Here is a 15,543-nt window from a genome sequence, read left to right as displayed (position 1 = left end):
TCGTCTCGACCCCATCTCTGCCACTATTTTTTGCACTTGCCTATTAGCAGTCTGAGTGACAGGACTTACTATTTTGTGAGTCCTTTTCCCCTGCCACTGACTTCAGACAAGTCAATATTTTCAACCCTTTCAACAAGGTAGCTTTGCTCCATGTTTGCTTTCACATTTAATTGTCACAAAGTAAATTCTGGTGTCAGTGGAAAGGGAAGTACTCACTGTACAGCTTCACTGGTCTCATCGACTTTCACTGCAAGCTCACGGCTCAGAATCACTATTTGCTGCTCTGACCTACATCATCTTTGGCACTTCTGGACCTTCCTGAAGATTTGATTTCTACCAGGCCTTTAATTTCAGTTTGTACTCTTGCACCGTCACAAAAAGGAACAATTTGTCTCCAACACTCGGCTCTCTCACGTGCCTTGCCCTCCCAGCTTGACTTAACACAGTCCCTTCTTTTCTGTTCTGCTCCCATCTTTGCCCCCTTACTATTTGAAAACCCTGACAGGCATGCCAGGTGAGTAAAGCAGAAATGCCCTTCATTGCGTCTGTCAGCTCGCATCGCTCCATCCATCCATCAGAGAGTGGAGCAGATGTGCTCACTTTCTTTATCTCATCCAGTGACGTATATGTTTGTCCATTTTGTTCCGCTTCGTCCTGTAAATTTGAGACATTTGCTGTTTGGTTTTTGGTCAAATAAAGAAAGAATCCTCTGGTGTTTCTTCACTTTCAGTTTTTATTATCCTCCAGTTGCTCATGTTTGGTAAACAATCATGCAAATTTGATCAGGTGCACATTTAAAGTTGTGCATGAGCATCTTCAGTTTGCTTATGATTGAAGAGGCTTGCATTCATGCAGCTTTAATAAGTTATTCATGTTGCTTGCCCCGGCTGGTGGGAAAGAAAAGGCATATTAGAACTACTGTTGAGGGTCTAGAACAGGGATGAGCAATATTACATTTCTGAGGGGTCACACAAAAAGCAAGGATTACATTTCAGTGTTGAGGTTAATGCATTTCAAAACAGTATATTCAGTATCTGAACCTCAAATGTCCAGTTTGTCCAGTATGTTTCATATTTTTAGGTAATATTTCTTAACTTAACCAGTTAAAATTGGTAAAGATACTCCCTCAACAACCAACTATGTACATAACAAAAAAGATCCCACCTTAAATACATGAGTAATGAGGTTTCATTGCATGCATCAGGCATCTGAATCTTCATTGTGATTCTCAATTTTGGATTGACGTCGTTTGAGTCGGTCATGGTCAACCAAAGGGCCCCACGTGCCCGTAAAATGCCAAAGTTTGGTCCAGAAGTCACTCGCAGCGAACCGACGAGCAGTTCTGTCTCCCTGGTGTACGAGTGTCTTTGGTGTCTCCATTGGTCGGTGTTTTTGTTTGCATGCTATGTGGGTATAACAAAATGTTTTATAAGTCATTCTACTCCACAAATCCATTGTGACATGGAGCCAAAAAGTTTGTATTTGTTTGTGTTTGGATGTGTTTGAATAATACATACGCTCCCGCTACGTCCGTCTTCATGGTCAATATAGATGACTAATGTGATGTTTGTTTCTGTCCTCCCCAGAGGATGACCAGAAAGAGAAGTCTCTCTCCCACCATACCATCCAGCAGCTGATCATGGAGAAAGACCAGGCTTTAGCTGACCTCAACTCTGTGGAAAAGTCTCTGGCCGACCTCTTCCGGCGTTATGAGAAGATGAAAGATGTGCTCGAAGGCTTCCGCAAGGTATCGCACAAATTATGCACAACTAATTACTTTTTTTTTTTTTGTCTGCATGACCGGTCTTGTAAGTCATCTCAGATTTAGATTTGACCTCCACATGGCAGGTAATTAAGATATTTCACTCTCCTCAGAACGAAGAGGTCTTAAAGAAATGTGCACAGGAGTATCTGTCCAGGGTTCGCAAGGAGGAGCAGAGATATCAGGCTCTGAAGATTCATGCGGAGGAGAAACTAGACAAGTAAGTCTATATACATACCCTTATTATTATGCAGGGATTGTTATTTCCCTCAAAGGGAAGGAATTGCAGTAACTGCATAATAGCTCATTGCTCGACGGAAATATGTTTGGCTAAAAGCCAATGTAATTAGCTGTTTCTATAGATTAGCTATATTCCGCATATTTGAAATTTCTGAAGATTAATTCTGTATTTGTATTGGTCAAATTGAGGTTTTGCTTTCATTGGACTTTCCAAGCTTTTGAAAATTTATGCAGAGGTAACAGGATTCTCACTCGATGTCTTTTGTGTTTCCAGGGCCAATGCGGAGATAGCTCAGGTGCGAGTCAAGGCCAAGCAGGAACAGACGGCCTATCAGGCCAGTCTGAGGAAAGAGCAGATGAAGGTGGACTCTCTGGAGCGCACTCTGGAGCAAAAGGTCTGCTGCAACATTGCATGACAAAAAATATTTCTTTTTGAAAATATCTACACAGTATCAGGCATATGTGAAACTATTGTTTTTCAGAACAAGGAGATCGAAGAGTTAACAAAGATCTGCGACGAGCTCATTGCCAAGATGGGGAAGAGTTAGCAGCCGCAACGCAACAAAAGTGCAGAGGAAGAGAGAGGATCACTGTTCAGACAACCGAGGAACATCGGCAGCTGAAGTGATCGCGGGGTTTACTTTTCCTCTGATGTTGAGAAAACAGGATCCACAGGAATGGCTTCCTTTGAATTACTGTGTACATTTTTGATGTGTCAATTTATCGTGCTGTATCAGGGGTCTGCTTTAAAGGTTTTCCCATATCACTAGTGTGTGTGTGTGTGTGTGTGTGAGTTGTGTGTGTGTGTGTGTGTGTGTGTGTGTGTGTGTGTGTGTGTGTGTGTGTGTGTGTGTGTGTGTGTGTGTGTGTGTGTGTGTGTGTGTGAGTGAGTTGTGATATGTTTGTGAAATGTTCATCCACCACTAAAAGAACTCAAACAGTCATAATAGCTTCTTGCATGAGAGAGAAAGAAAATAATTGTTAATGTTTTGTACATACTGTAGGACAGACTCATCTGCATTTTTGATAGTTATTTTGTCATCCGCCGCTCTCCTCATGTATCCTTGTAGATATTTGTCATAGCTTTTTTTTTTCTTCTTTTTTTTGATGGAACTTTATTTTGAGGATTTATTTTGATATAAAGCAAACTAATTGTGACTGTATTCAGTTGTGACCAGAAGTAATTTAATTTCGAATGGAAATGTTCTATAGTTCTGCGATGGCCGTTTGTCACACTGAGGAATAACTTGTCTGCACAGCTACTGTACAGCATCTGCTTACTAAGTGCAATAAAAGATGGCAATACAGCCCTGCTGTGTTCACTCTTCTTCTTCCTCTTTGTAACGTGTTTTTGCTCTCGATATTGGATGGTACTCCGTGGGAGGTACTGCACACCACAGTGGAAATGGTTAGGCCTAAGCAGTTCTTAGAATGATGCAGATTAATAGAAGAAGGAGATGAAATAGAAGGCACAATGATAAATGAAGCTCCAAAGTTTTGAAACCTTAAAAGAACGATCAAGGAATAGAAAGAGGATTTTTTTTTATAGGTACATGCAAGTGAGAGACTATTTCAACACAAATCTGAAAGAGGTGACACCACTGACAGCCAGTTAGAAGTTCAAGGTCAAAAATTGAACCAATGACAATTGATGAGTAGATTGACATTGTGAATGAGATTTATGTTATGGAAGAAAATATCCTTTTAAGCAAGTACTTTCTCACTATGATTAAGCAAATGAGTCAAATGAGCACTTTAACACAAGTATTCCTTAAGTACTTCTGCTGGTTATATGTATAAAGCATTCAATGTTTAATCAGCATGTCTTCTTTGTTTTACCAACGCCTGCACTGCCATCTGAGCCGCATTTATTTATTTTGAAAGAGGCGAAGAAGAAAGCAAAAATTAGAAAGAGCAATCACAGATGATACCATCGATTGAGTAATAAATTAATGTATGTATGAAAAACTTCTGTCCTTGTGGTTAAAATCTATCCTAGTCTGACGTCTATTTATTAATTAATCCAAGTTGACTAATATTCTATTATTGATTTGATTTGATTTGAAAAGTTTGTTTGGACTAGTTGGAACAGAAGACAAGAAAAGAAAAACAAACAAGCAAACAAAGCAACACAACAAAAAATAAATAATGTCCCAACATATCAAAAAATATAACATTTAATTATTGTTACTAATAAATCTAATATAAATAAAATAGTAATTAATTAGCCACATCGGCCAAACAGAAGTTTGTGATCGAAGAATACCTCAGTCTTAATGTTTGTAACACGTGTAGCAATGTTGTTTCATGAGAAGCAACAAGCCCGAGGTGTCATTAATACAAATAACAATCTACTTCACATTATTAGAAGCATTTGTATTCATGCACAACTGTAGTTGTGTCTCTTGTGCCACGTTTTAACCACGTTAAAGAAACAATACGTCCCTGCTAAATGTGAACTGATCCAGTAAATATATGTGTTATGTTGTTGTTACAAATGACTGTATAAAGCCCGTAGCAGCAGGGTGACATAAGGACGGGATCAGATTGGGACAGGGCCACTGCAGAGAAGAGCCTGACGCAGGGTGGGTGTGGCCTCGGCAAAGTGGTGAGGTGAAAGGTTCACCAAGAATCCTGGTTTTGTCACTTCTGCCCATCCGGGGAAGCACCCATTGGCAGTCAGCGCTGAGCCCTGGGCCCCAGTGGAGGGGCTGGCAATCTCCTGGTCAGAGCAAGACTGGAAATTAGCTCATCTGATAGCTCAGATTAGGCTCAGTGGGCTTTAGGAGCAAACAACCTGCTTTTTTCATTGTGTGATCAGGACGAAGGAGGAGGACCACCACCGCCATGGAAGCTCCCCAGTATTGCTTGCTGCTTCTGCTTTCTGTGCTCCTGCTGTCGACCAATAGTAAGAACTTCACTTTTCTTTCTCTCCATCTCTGTCTTTGACTCCTCTTTATTTCATCTTCTTCTATGAGATCACCGTGGCAGACACTTGAACTCTACTTGGGCCTCCTTTAGGGCACGTCTCTTCCCTCGCCTGTCTTGAATTTCTAAGAATAGTTTACACTTATTACTTTTTGTGTTTGTGTCTCTTCCAGAGAGGAAAGCATCCTGTACCCCTTGACACTAGCAGAGAGTTATCTCCACTTTTCTGAAAATACGGCCCGCCTTTCCAACTCTTTACGAACATTGTTTTCACTGCGAAACGTTCTCAACTTTGCCAATTATTGTTCTATTTGTCCTGGTGATTCTAATGAGTTTTGCTTCCCTTCAGACTGTCATCCTCCGCTGTGACTAGCATGCAATCCCAGCAGATAATCTCTTAATAGGCCTGAAGGCTAATACTTATTCCATGAGTGTAGAGCTGCTGTGCTGTGGGATAGATTGGGGTCAACTACGAACAGCAGGGTTTTTTTTTTATAATTCATATAAACACACACAAGCACTCCTAAGCAGAAGATAATGGGCCAGTCACACAATTTGAATGCACAAACTTTGAGATTTTTTGTGGGGTGTTTTGTTTTTATTTTTTTATATATATATATCTTATCTATATATATAGAGAGAGTACTATTATCATCAAAAACAAAGATTTAAAGAAGAAGCTGTTGGTTTAGTCCTCTGTCTTAGTGTTCTTTTGCTGTCCCTCTTTTAGAAATACACCCTTTCCAATCAATACTTGATAACATTTATTGCATCAAAGCGTCTTCATGCATATATACTGAACGTACGCTGACACATCTGTGCGACTTTATCTGTATCTGGGTTTCAAAAGCAGCCATTTAAATACTATTTCAAATGTCAGTTGGCTCTCAAATAACTGGCCCTTCATCGGGGGAGTTTCCGACAGTGTTTTATGTGCTAAAGTGGACTCCTGAGGTATCAGCTTAAGTTTATAAAGATGTCCTTTTTAAATATGAGGGCACTAGTGCAACTCTGGGGTCGATTTGGGAACATTTGTGTGAAGGAAGTGATTAATTAGCGGCCTCTCCACACTTTAGGCTTGAAGAGCTTGAGATATAAGGTCACATATGGAAATTTCCAAGGCCTGCATGTGCGTGTTCTTCCTCAGATCCATCCTGTGCCCTTGAAGCGAGGGCTTGTTGTCTCCAGGGGGGGTTCGGGTCAGGCGTGATCTTAACTAACATTGGCTCTGAATGCATGATGAAAGGGTCTGAATTACATTGAGTATCTCGCAATGCAGGTCTCACCATGGAAGAACAGCTAACTTTCTCAGCAGTCACTTGTAGAAATGTCTAAGTATGGTGTTTTAAAGGACAAGCAACAGCAGGACCATTAGCAGCGTTAGAATACATCAGAACTTCTGCCGTTGGAATAAAAAATAAACTTGAAATATATATTACATTGCTGCAGAAGACCTTATAGGGGGTCAATGTTCACTCTAGATGTGTCAGAGTTACAAAAGTGTGTGTGTGTGTGCCATTTATTTACAGTACATTGGGAAAGTATTCAGAGCACTTAACTCCACATAATTGATCATTTATATCTTAAAACTACGTCTGAGCAGGATTACTATTGCAATAACATCCGTAGGGTAAAAATAACCTGTCTCACAATATTTTTCTCACAGGTTTTATGTAAGAGGGTTATGAAATTTGCATCTTCTATTCAGTACTATTGTATTACAATAAAATGTGTTATATCAGCAAAGGTTGCTGTATAGTATCACTTGTTTTATAGGCACTCTAATTAAATTTGGTGTCAAATCTGTTGTGTTTATAAATATGTATGTCCTCTTTGTGTAACATTTTTATATTTCATTCAGAATGAATCAAATAACATATAAATCATGCTTTTTTTTTCAAATAATTTTATATTTGAGCTGCTTCAACTCTGTTTTCAGTTTTGACCCCAAGTTCACATCATGAATTCAAATACAAAACCCTTTCTGTTCTTTGTAATACACCATATCCATAAATCTCATTAATTTGACTTCAAAAAGAATGTGTTAGTGTGGTTCAGACATGGAATCTATGATTCTTATTGCTCCTTCCTGTTGAATGATCTGTTACCCCTGACCTCGACACTGTATGTTTTGCTTTGTGCACTAACTGGGAATTAGAATCGTTTTTCCAATACTTATTTTCTCAATACAGTACTCTCGTCTTTTACTCATCTTTGATGTTTCATATTTCTAAACTACATATGGTCAATATTCAACTGTGTCAAAGCTCACTAAATCCATTAAATTAAACATGTTATGATTGGACTTTGTTGTATTGTAACTTTATGCGTGTGCCATAATCAGGTTTTCTCTCTCGCAATTATTCAGGTGAGGCGTTGCAGTGTTACACTTGCATGGGCTCTAATAATGAAGACTGCAACCGGCAAGGTTCCAAATCCTGCCCCAGCTACTCTGATGCCTGTGCTGCAGTGGTTGGCCATGACAGTGAGTCCAACCGTGACAGTGCGGCAACCTTTTCTTTTTACTCGTTTACCTGATTTTTCAGCAACAACTTAGAAAACTCTGTTGGTGTATGCGTGTGTGTTTACTAGACGGCAGGATGCTTTCTGGAGATCCATCTTAGTCAGCGCGCGGGGGGGGGGGGGGGGTCTCAGGCTTTTAGGGGGAATGAAGAGCTTTGCTGCACCCACTCAAGAAATACCCTTAATTAGGAGACCATGTGTTCGTAGCTCCAAGACAGATTTAGCAATCCATTGCCAATGGTTCGTTTTGTTTTTTGACTGGAGCTGGGATGTTTTTTGTTTTTTTTTCTTTCCTGTATAATTTGGGCCTCATTTAAAAAAAAAAAACAACAAAAAAAAAAACCTTGTAAGATGTCTTGAGGTTGATTAAGTCAAGAAAATCTGTTCGTTAGGCAGTTGTGTTTCACTTGCAACAAGCTGTGCCAGCAACAAGAATTAAATTGAAAAACAAGGCCGAGTTGACCTACGGCAAGGCAAGAGCGTCACCTTGTATTGATTGGACTGTGTAAACTTAAATCAATGTGACTCTCTTCCATCTGTGTGTGTTTGTTAGGTGGTGTGATGAAGTCCTGCTCCTACAAGTCTTTCTGCAGTCAGGCCAACAGCCAGGGCTACAGAGCACCCGGTGTGCGAGTGCACTGCTGTTACAGTGACGACTGCAACGTCACAAGCTTTGCCTGTCGAGTGCCTGGACTCAACGATTTGCTGCTGCTTCTTCCGTTGTTGTTCCACAGGTTCCTTTAAGCGGACACATGGTTCAGTTCAGTGCACCTCCAACGGAAATGCCAACTAACTTGCCAAATAGAACAAAAACAACAAAAAAAAAGCACATTGCCTGATTCACACTCCATGCCATCCTACTTACCGTCGTTCTGCTTCTCTTTGATTTACCGTGTTTATCCGCACACAAACCTTGACACCAGGGAGATACTGTACGCGGAAGAGTTTGAGACTGTTGGTGTGACTGTGTGGATTTTGTTGGGCTGAATCCATTAAGAAGTACTCAAGTAGATGCATCTTTCAATGGATTTCACTAAGCCAATAAGTAGAGCATCCTGAGGGAAGCGCTGAAATAACAGGTGGAGATAAGACATTATTTTCTTCCTGTGCTGAAGGGGTGACTGTGCACTTTGAGTTTATTGCCATCCCAGTTTGACGCAAACCTCTCACATCTCCAGACGTTTCAATGCGTCTCTGTTCTTCATATGCAAACATCCAAGTATTTCCTCACAGGTTGTGTTGCCACAGATGGTAGTGTGGCTAAATTTGGGTCTCAGCTGGTGGGATGTTGCATCATTTGCCTTCTCCCCGTCTGTCACTTCGCTAAGTTGTGTGAGATTAATTGGAAGGCAGAGAGAAATCTCTTCTCATGCACTGTAAATCTAAATAATCCTTTTACATGGCTGTGGCCAGGTGTGTTACTCTGATGAGGTTAATCTGCTGCGTTTGAAGTTACTTAAAGAGTTACTGAGTTCATAGACTGCGGCTGAGCACACAACAGTGGTGGATGCTGCTGTGCAGAGGTTACTGTATAAACACAAACCAGCAGCAGCAGACCACAAGGGGTGTCCACTGGAGGCCTGTACACTTTTATTGTATATTATTTACCTGTAATTTCTCCGGACTTCCCACTGTGATGTACATTAAGTCCATAACTTGAAGCTGTTAGTGTGTGTTCATGCATTTTTTGTTCTAAAAAATGTTTATATGGCTATAACATACTATGTTCTGGCATGTATTTTCCTAATCCAAAATGCACCCTGAAACCTTACCATGTTTGCTTTCACTTGATTTATGTGCATCTTTTATGTTGATATCTATTTTTGATGTAAGTCTACATGAATCCTAAAAAATGAGGATGTACTGTAAGGTACTAGGGCACTATATTTAATGGCACAGAGGAAAAACAGCTGGATTCATTTATGAGGGTCACACATTAATACATATAATAAAAGTGTTATCACAATGCCTGGTTGTGATTGTTTTGTTTGGGGGTGGGGTTGTGTATATATATATATATTTAAATAAATAAAAATTAAAAAATTCTTCTGATAACACAAATATAACATGGCTGCTCTCAGGCTATTGACATGGTCATAGTCGGGGAAACACCAGACCAACAATGGTGACCTGTCCAACCTGTCTGTTTCAACATTACCCTTGATAAACAGGTAAGGAGAGGACACTGAACATCCATCCGTCTTCCATGCTTACTTCATCCATGGGAGGCTGGAGCCAATCCCATCAAATACCATTTAAAGACAGGGTACACGTTGAACAAGTGGCCAGTCCAGAGGGCTCACGCCAGGAAGCAGACATGCATTCACACTTACAGTTTAGAGGAGGGGTGGGCAACCTCAGTGTCAGAGTTGGCACACCACAGAATAATTGGCACACTGGCAAAAGGTTTAGCATTTGAAAATCCACTCCTCCCTTCATCCATATTCTATACTTCTTTATGATATTCAGGGTCAATGGTCAATTTGAGTGAACTATTGGTGGCGGCAGGGTACCCCCTGGACACCTTTCACATGATATGCATATTTTTGAACTGTGGGAGAAAATGAGAGTGAATCTGCAGAAAACCCACCCACACTCTGGGAACCTGCAAACTCTCTGCAGAAAGGCTAGGCATTTCATTAAAACACACACAAACACAAGCATGCACGCACGCACGCACACACACACGCACACACGCACGCACGCACGCACACACACACACACACACGCACACAGAACTGTACTGACTTCACATGAAACCTTCACTGTGAATGGCAGTGAATTATCTTCTTCCCTCAGCATACATTTGGTAGAATTCCTTTTTGATATTTCATGGCAGTTCTTTATGTTTTAGGAAAATGACCGAAGGCTGTGTCCTATAATGAAATTCATGCACCTTTGGTCCCCTGAAATGTCTACCAATTTTAAAATTATGCTGTGAATGATAGGAAAATATCTACTGTAGCCTAAGCCTATACACAGTTGTATTTTAAACATGTGGTTGGTATGATGTTTGAACTGTAATTTCAGTTTTTCTCTGTTTCATTACAATAGTTTTTAAACAATTTTATAATTGTGAAAAACAGTTCACAATTAGAGAGTTGTGAAGAGAGTTTTAATCTCGTGATTATGTTTGCTGAATGTGAACTCCATGTCTGAACGTGTTCACGGTCCTTTGTGTTTGCTGTTGTGCTTCTCAAAGCCGCCACTACGAGGCAGTCTAGTTACACTTGTGACTTCACCACGTCCCATCTAATTCAGGCTCATGCGATTCATATTGACCAACCACACCTCACAGGCACCTCTGAGATTGGCTTGAGTCAATAGTGATAATCCGCGTGCTGGTTTATTGGTGCCTGTGGGGGTTTGTGCTTTATCTAAAAATATGGAAACATTTCAGAACTTCTTACTTTGAAAAGCCACCTTTTCCATTCTGTTCCCTCTCCTGTGACGTCCTGCTGCTCTCTCCTTTGACAGGCAGGTGTGAGAGTGTGAACAGATTGCCCTGGATGGGGATAGACACTGACCCTAAACCGTGAGTCTCCAGGCCCGTTCAGCCAGAGCATGTTCTGGGTGCTCACGTCTGCAGACAGCCAAAGGAGCGGCCCCACGTCAGACCTCATCAGCTTTATTTGAAATCCCTCTTTCCCTTTCACTTTAATTATGATAGGAGGTGAAGGTTTGCCATGGCTGATAGAGAGTCGACGGATCAAAGTGTAGGCGGGGGTGTCTAAAGTTTGTCTTTTAGGACTCATGGTTCAGTTCTTAGTGTTCAACAGTGTTACAGTCATCAGTCCATCTCAACTGGGACTGCTTGTGTAAACTGTTGACTACTACATGGCTGTCACTGAAATGTCACCTGCACTTTCCACCAGCAGGCAGATATATTGTGGAGCATAATTCTTAATTTGACGGAGGATTTGAAGGTGCAATCATCATGGCTCAAGCCCAAGCTGAAAGGGAGCGTCTCTGGACAATTGTACCAGTCACCATTTCCCCACATCTACACCACCTGAGCTAAAACTGAAGGTCATTGCTATGGCAACTTTGCAGTTTAAATTGGAGTATGTTTAATCCCAATCCTCTGGCACCTGAAGACATTATCACTGCAAATCCGACCGTCAGTCATCAAAAGGATGAGCTGGCTGCCCTTTAAAGGAGGCTGTGCAAAAGTAACAAGACTGTGAAAAAATGTCGTGTCGACTGCTGTGTCTAAAATAAACCAGACAGGTTTCACTTCTTGAGAATGCCACTGACTGTCCCTCACACTGACATATTCCTGGATATGTTTTGTGCAGGTTTATGTGAGTTTAGCAGTTATCTCAGAGGATTTATCAATTCCATTTTTGATTTGAAAAGATTGATGGGTTTCTAGAAAACTCATCTATTGACAAAACAGCCACCCCTCTAAGTTTTTGTTGTGAGACTGTCTGCCTTCATTGCGTTTCTCCTCTGATATTTATTTGCTTGCTGTATTGATTGTCTGACCTGTTTATAATGTCAGCAGACTGCACCAAAACTGATTAGATCAGTCAATACAAATAATAATAATAATAATAATAATAATAATAATAATAATAAAAAGTACCTTAGTATTTATTTGTCTTGACCATTTTTTATCTCTACTGGAATTGCTCTTGCATAAATTGGGTTGATGACATCCAACAGATGGCTTGTGGCTCCTCCCAAACAATGACATGAACTTGTGAACCTTTGGTGGAATCCAGATCTGGCCACAGGCGAACCTGTTCAACTAGGACACCATGGCTTACAGTCGTCAGACCATCTTGGCAACAATGAGTTTTGCGTGCAAGCGCTCAAAGCGACCAAAGAAGCCGTCTTCATTCGAGTCATTGATTAGCTGCTGTCAGTCAAGTGACAGGAAATATAAGTTGGAAGAGACGATAACCAGTGGTTTGCAAAAACAAACACACACGTCTGCGCTGAAAGAATGCACAATGCTCAACATCAAATGCTTCTGCTATTGTGGGGAGGGAACAAAAGCACTCGGGGGGGAATGAGAGCGTGTGAGATGATGGCTGTGTTTACAAGTGCCCGGGTCCTGGCTGGTCGGCCCGGGTTCACCCAACGGTCACCGGTTCTGAGGTCTCCGGGTCTCGGGTCTTTTTGAAAAAGATCTGTGAAGCAGAATTAAAATGATCTACCTCCGGACTCCGGACAGAGGACCATAAGAGCTTTTGGTCTTTGAAACAAGGGAGAGGAAAGATTCAGAGAGCGTGTGTAAGGGGAAGTGGTGGTGGGGGCAAGTAAAGAGGGTGCCTGTTGAAAGAGGAGAAGAAGAATTATGTGTAATGAGTGTGTTCCCCCGCCTCAGCTACTTTGAAATGTGACTAAATAGCCCACCTTCTGTGAGGCTGGTCCCTGGCTCGAGAGCAACTCAGAGCCCACAGAGAGAACCTAAGCTGATGGAAAACAAAGACTCCAAAAATTACACAGCATGTGTACACATTTGGATAGTGTTTTGTCTAATGCAGCTTTTCAAGAAAGGTAAAACAATGCGATTAGCTCAGAGGTAATGTGCTTGAGATGAAAGAAAAGTAAGCCTTTTCTATTAAAGTTAATCCCTGCACCGTACATTTATTCCAGGGAAACAGTTCCTTCTTTCACTTTTGCATTTCTGCAGCAATTAACCCAGTTAATACTGTGTACCACAAACGTATATTTTATCTGGCCAAGAGGCAAGACGCATACGATAATTGTTTGAATTTTAAAAGAGAATTTCCAACGAAAGAAAATCTGTGACATAAAAGAGGGCTGTTCTGGAAACAGATTTTATCGTAAAGAAGCCAGCAATTTTTCACATAAACAACATATTTCTAGATGTCATCGCCATTCATAAGTGGATAAATTCCAAGTAAACACACTTGGAGCCAACATACAGGATCTAGCATCTCTGCCATATGTTCTCGGCAGTTTTCACCTCCTTCCGCGTTTCCTCTCATGAGAAGACGGTGTTTGCACCGTTCCTGTTTCAGCTATAGCTGTGCTACTGGCTTTCTATTTTTGTTATCCCCACAGGACGAACAAAGGAGCAGGTTCATATGGAACGAGGTATCCTCCAGTGAGCTTTTTGTAGAATTAACACAGTTCTGCTCATTCTTTGTTTTTAACATGGAGGAAAAAGCCACCGCTGCACAATACACACAGGGAACTGGATAGTATGGAAAGTAGTATGGAAGTATGACAAGTCATCATGAACAATTTAAAAAACACAAAGAGGGTCAATCATATTATGGAGAACTGTGGAGAGGGATTGCAGCTGAGTTGAATGAGTGTAGAGGGAAAGGGTAACAAAAGAGAAGAGAGGAGAACAGACTTTGGAGCCAAAACCAAATCACATCAGTAACCACAGCGCCCCGGGGTGAGGGCAGGCTCAGTCAGCCGTACTATGCAACTGGGATAATTAGTTTTGGAAAGGAATATCAACTGATATAATTGAGCATTCTCCACTAATGAAGATCCTCGGTGTTGTCACTATTGAGGCGCTAATTGACGGTAGAAGGATGGGTGGGAGCGTGGAGGGGGTGAGAGGCTGTGCAGGATATGATGGTCGAAGTGCTGCTCATGCTGGCAAACTAAACTTTTTCACGTTGGCTGATCTCGATTAGACAGGTTTTTATTTAGTAGTCTCTGACTCACGGCTTTCATTTGCACAAAGGATTGTGTGTATGATGAGCTAATTCACCACTGTTTGCTGTGTTTCCTCTAAAGGCTCACCAGGAGATGAAAGAAAACTTGCCGCTCTGTTTGGACAGATAAGAGTGGTGGTTTCAGGAAGAAAAAAAAAAAAGGAAGAGAAAAAGAAATCACAGGAGCTCACAGGATGGGGGAGGTGGGAGTTCTGGGGTTGCACAGGTCGTGTTGGGAGTTTCGATCGTGGAAAGCAGAGGGTCGAGGATTTGCAGAGGGAGGGCTGTGAGGAGGGGTCATGGTGAAATCTGTTGAGGGAATAATAGGAAAGCAAATTGGTTTTGACAAGTTTAGGGAGCTGGAAGTAATGAAGTCCTTTTAAAGGGGAGATGAGGGAATATCCAGCAAAACTATGAGATAATCAGGGGTACCATTCAGGAGCGAGGGAAAAGGCTCGAGCCAGAACACAGGGCCGGATGATGAGCCTGCAGGGCTGGCACGCATGTACCACCTATAGGGGGCGATAGGTTAAAAGCGGAGAGGAGAAGGGAAACCTCTGCCCTTTCTCGCTTGGAAACTTTTCCTCTTGTTTCCCATAAGCATCAGTGAAGCCATCTTCTTTCATATGAGAGTCTTTGAAGACACAGGTTCTGTATTGATTAAAGATGTAATCGAATGAATTTTATATGCGCTGAATGAAACATCTTTATGTCTATAAAGACGTTCAAGACAGCTTTGATGTGAGACGAGCAGGTGAGCATACAGAATCAGACACAAAGAGGAAGCTGTGCACAGTAACAAACAGATTTCCAGCAAGACAGACAGCAGGGTAGACAGACAATACCAATCCACTATCCGCTGTCACACATCTCTGAAATCAGGCATCGTCCCCAACAGCAGGCTGGCTGCCAGATCAGCTCCACTGGCAGCCAACTAGACAGACTGCTCACAGCAGCCAGCATGGAGACGGACTGACGCAGAGCAACTAGCTAAGGTGTTTGAACACAAACATAGGATTAAAAGAGTTCTGGGCATTGAGGTGACAGTAAATAAAACACCAAACAGGCCCACGCCACAGGACAGCAGGTCCAAACAGACAAATGATTTCACACTCATTTCAAATTAATGTTAGAGGGTAATGGAGTCGTGGTTTGGCTATGTGCTGTCTAATTTGCAGGAGCTGGTTTAAAATGGAAAGCAGGACAGAATGCATTCAGACACATATTGTGCTTCTCACAGCTGGACAGGGAGGGAGACAGAGGATGATCTTTTGTTGGGCTTAAATTGAATTCCTGATGGTGTCAACGCTGAAGTAAACAGCTGAGATAAAGTCAAACATCCTCCGTGCACATGCTGACACCTGCGTGGCTTGATCTGTCTCCTATGGTATCATCACATCATCACACATATAGTGGAGTTAAAAAAAAAAGAAAAAAAAA

The 15,543-nt window shown here is 41.5% G+C and overlaps 2 protein-coding genes across 3 annotated transcripts in view; both read left to right on the top strand.

Annotated features, from left to right (window-relative positions):
- The window catches only part of tacc2 (transforming, acidic coiled-coil containing protein 2), a 48,174-nt gene extending 44,833 nt beyond the window's left edge, over positions 1 to 3,341 (top strand). For both annotated transcript variants that reach the window (XM_080481286.1, XM_080481285.1), the window contains 4 exons: positions 1,587 to 1,747; positions 1,876 to 1,982; positions 2,277 to 2,397; positions 2,485 to 3,341. In XM_080481286.1, the coding sequence (XP_080337412.1) occupies positions 1,587 to 1,747; positions 1,876 to 1,982; positions 2,277 to 2,397; positions 2,485 to 2,550 (455 nt within the window). In that variant the 3' untranslated portion in view covers positions 2,551 to 3,341. The remainder of the gene's footprint in view (positions 1 to 1,586; positions 1,748 to 1,875; positions 1,983 to 2,276; positions 2,398 to 2,484) is intronic.
- A 1,508-nt stretch (positions 3,342 to 4,849) lies between these two features.
- ly6pge (lymphocyte antigen 6 family member pge) lies at positions 4,850 to 9,411 on the top strand (the record flags this gene model as incomplete). Its single annotated transcript, XM_080481268.1, has 3 exons — positions 4,850 to 4,910; positions 7,299 to 7,415; positions 8,007 to 9,411. The coding sequence occupies 3 exons, from the start codon at positions 4,850 to 4,852 to the stop codon at positions 8,195 to 8,197; spliced, it is 369 nt and encodes a 122-aa protein (XP_080337394.1). The 3' UTR covers positions 8,198 to 9,411.
- Between the last annotated feature and the right edge of the window lie 6,132 nt (positions 9,412 to 15,543).

Source organism: Lipophrys pholis (assembly GCF_963383615.2).
Source record: "Lipophrys pholis genome assembly, chromosome: 15".
Lineage (NCBI taxonomy): Eukaryota > Metazoa > Chordata > Actinopteri > Blenniiformes > Blenniidae > Lipophrys > Lipophrys pholis.
Note: the sequence above shows the minus strand (reverse complement) of the source record. Positions and strands in the feature narration are given on the sequence as shown.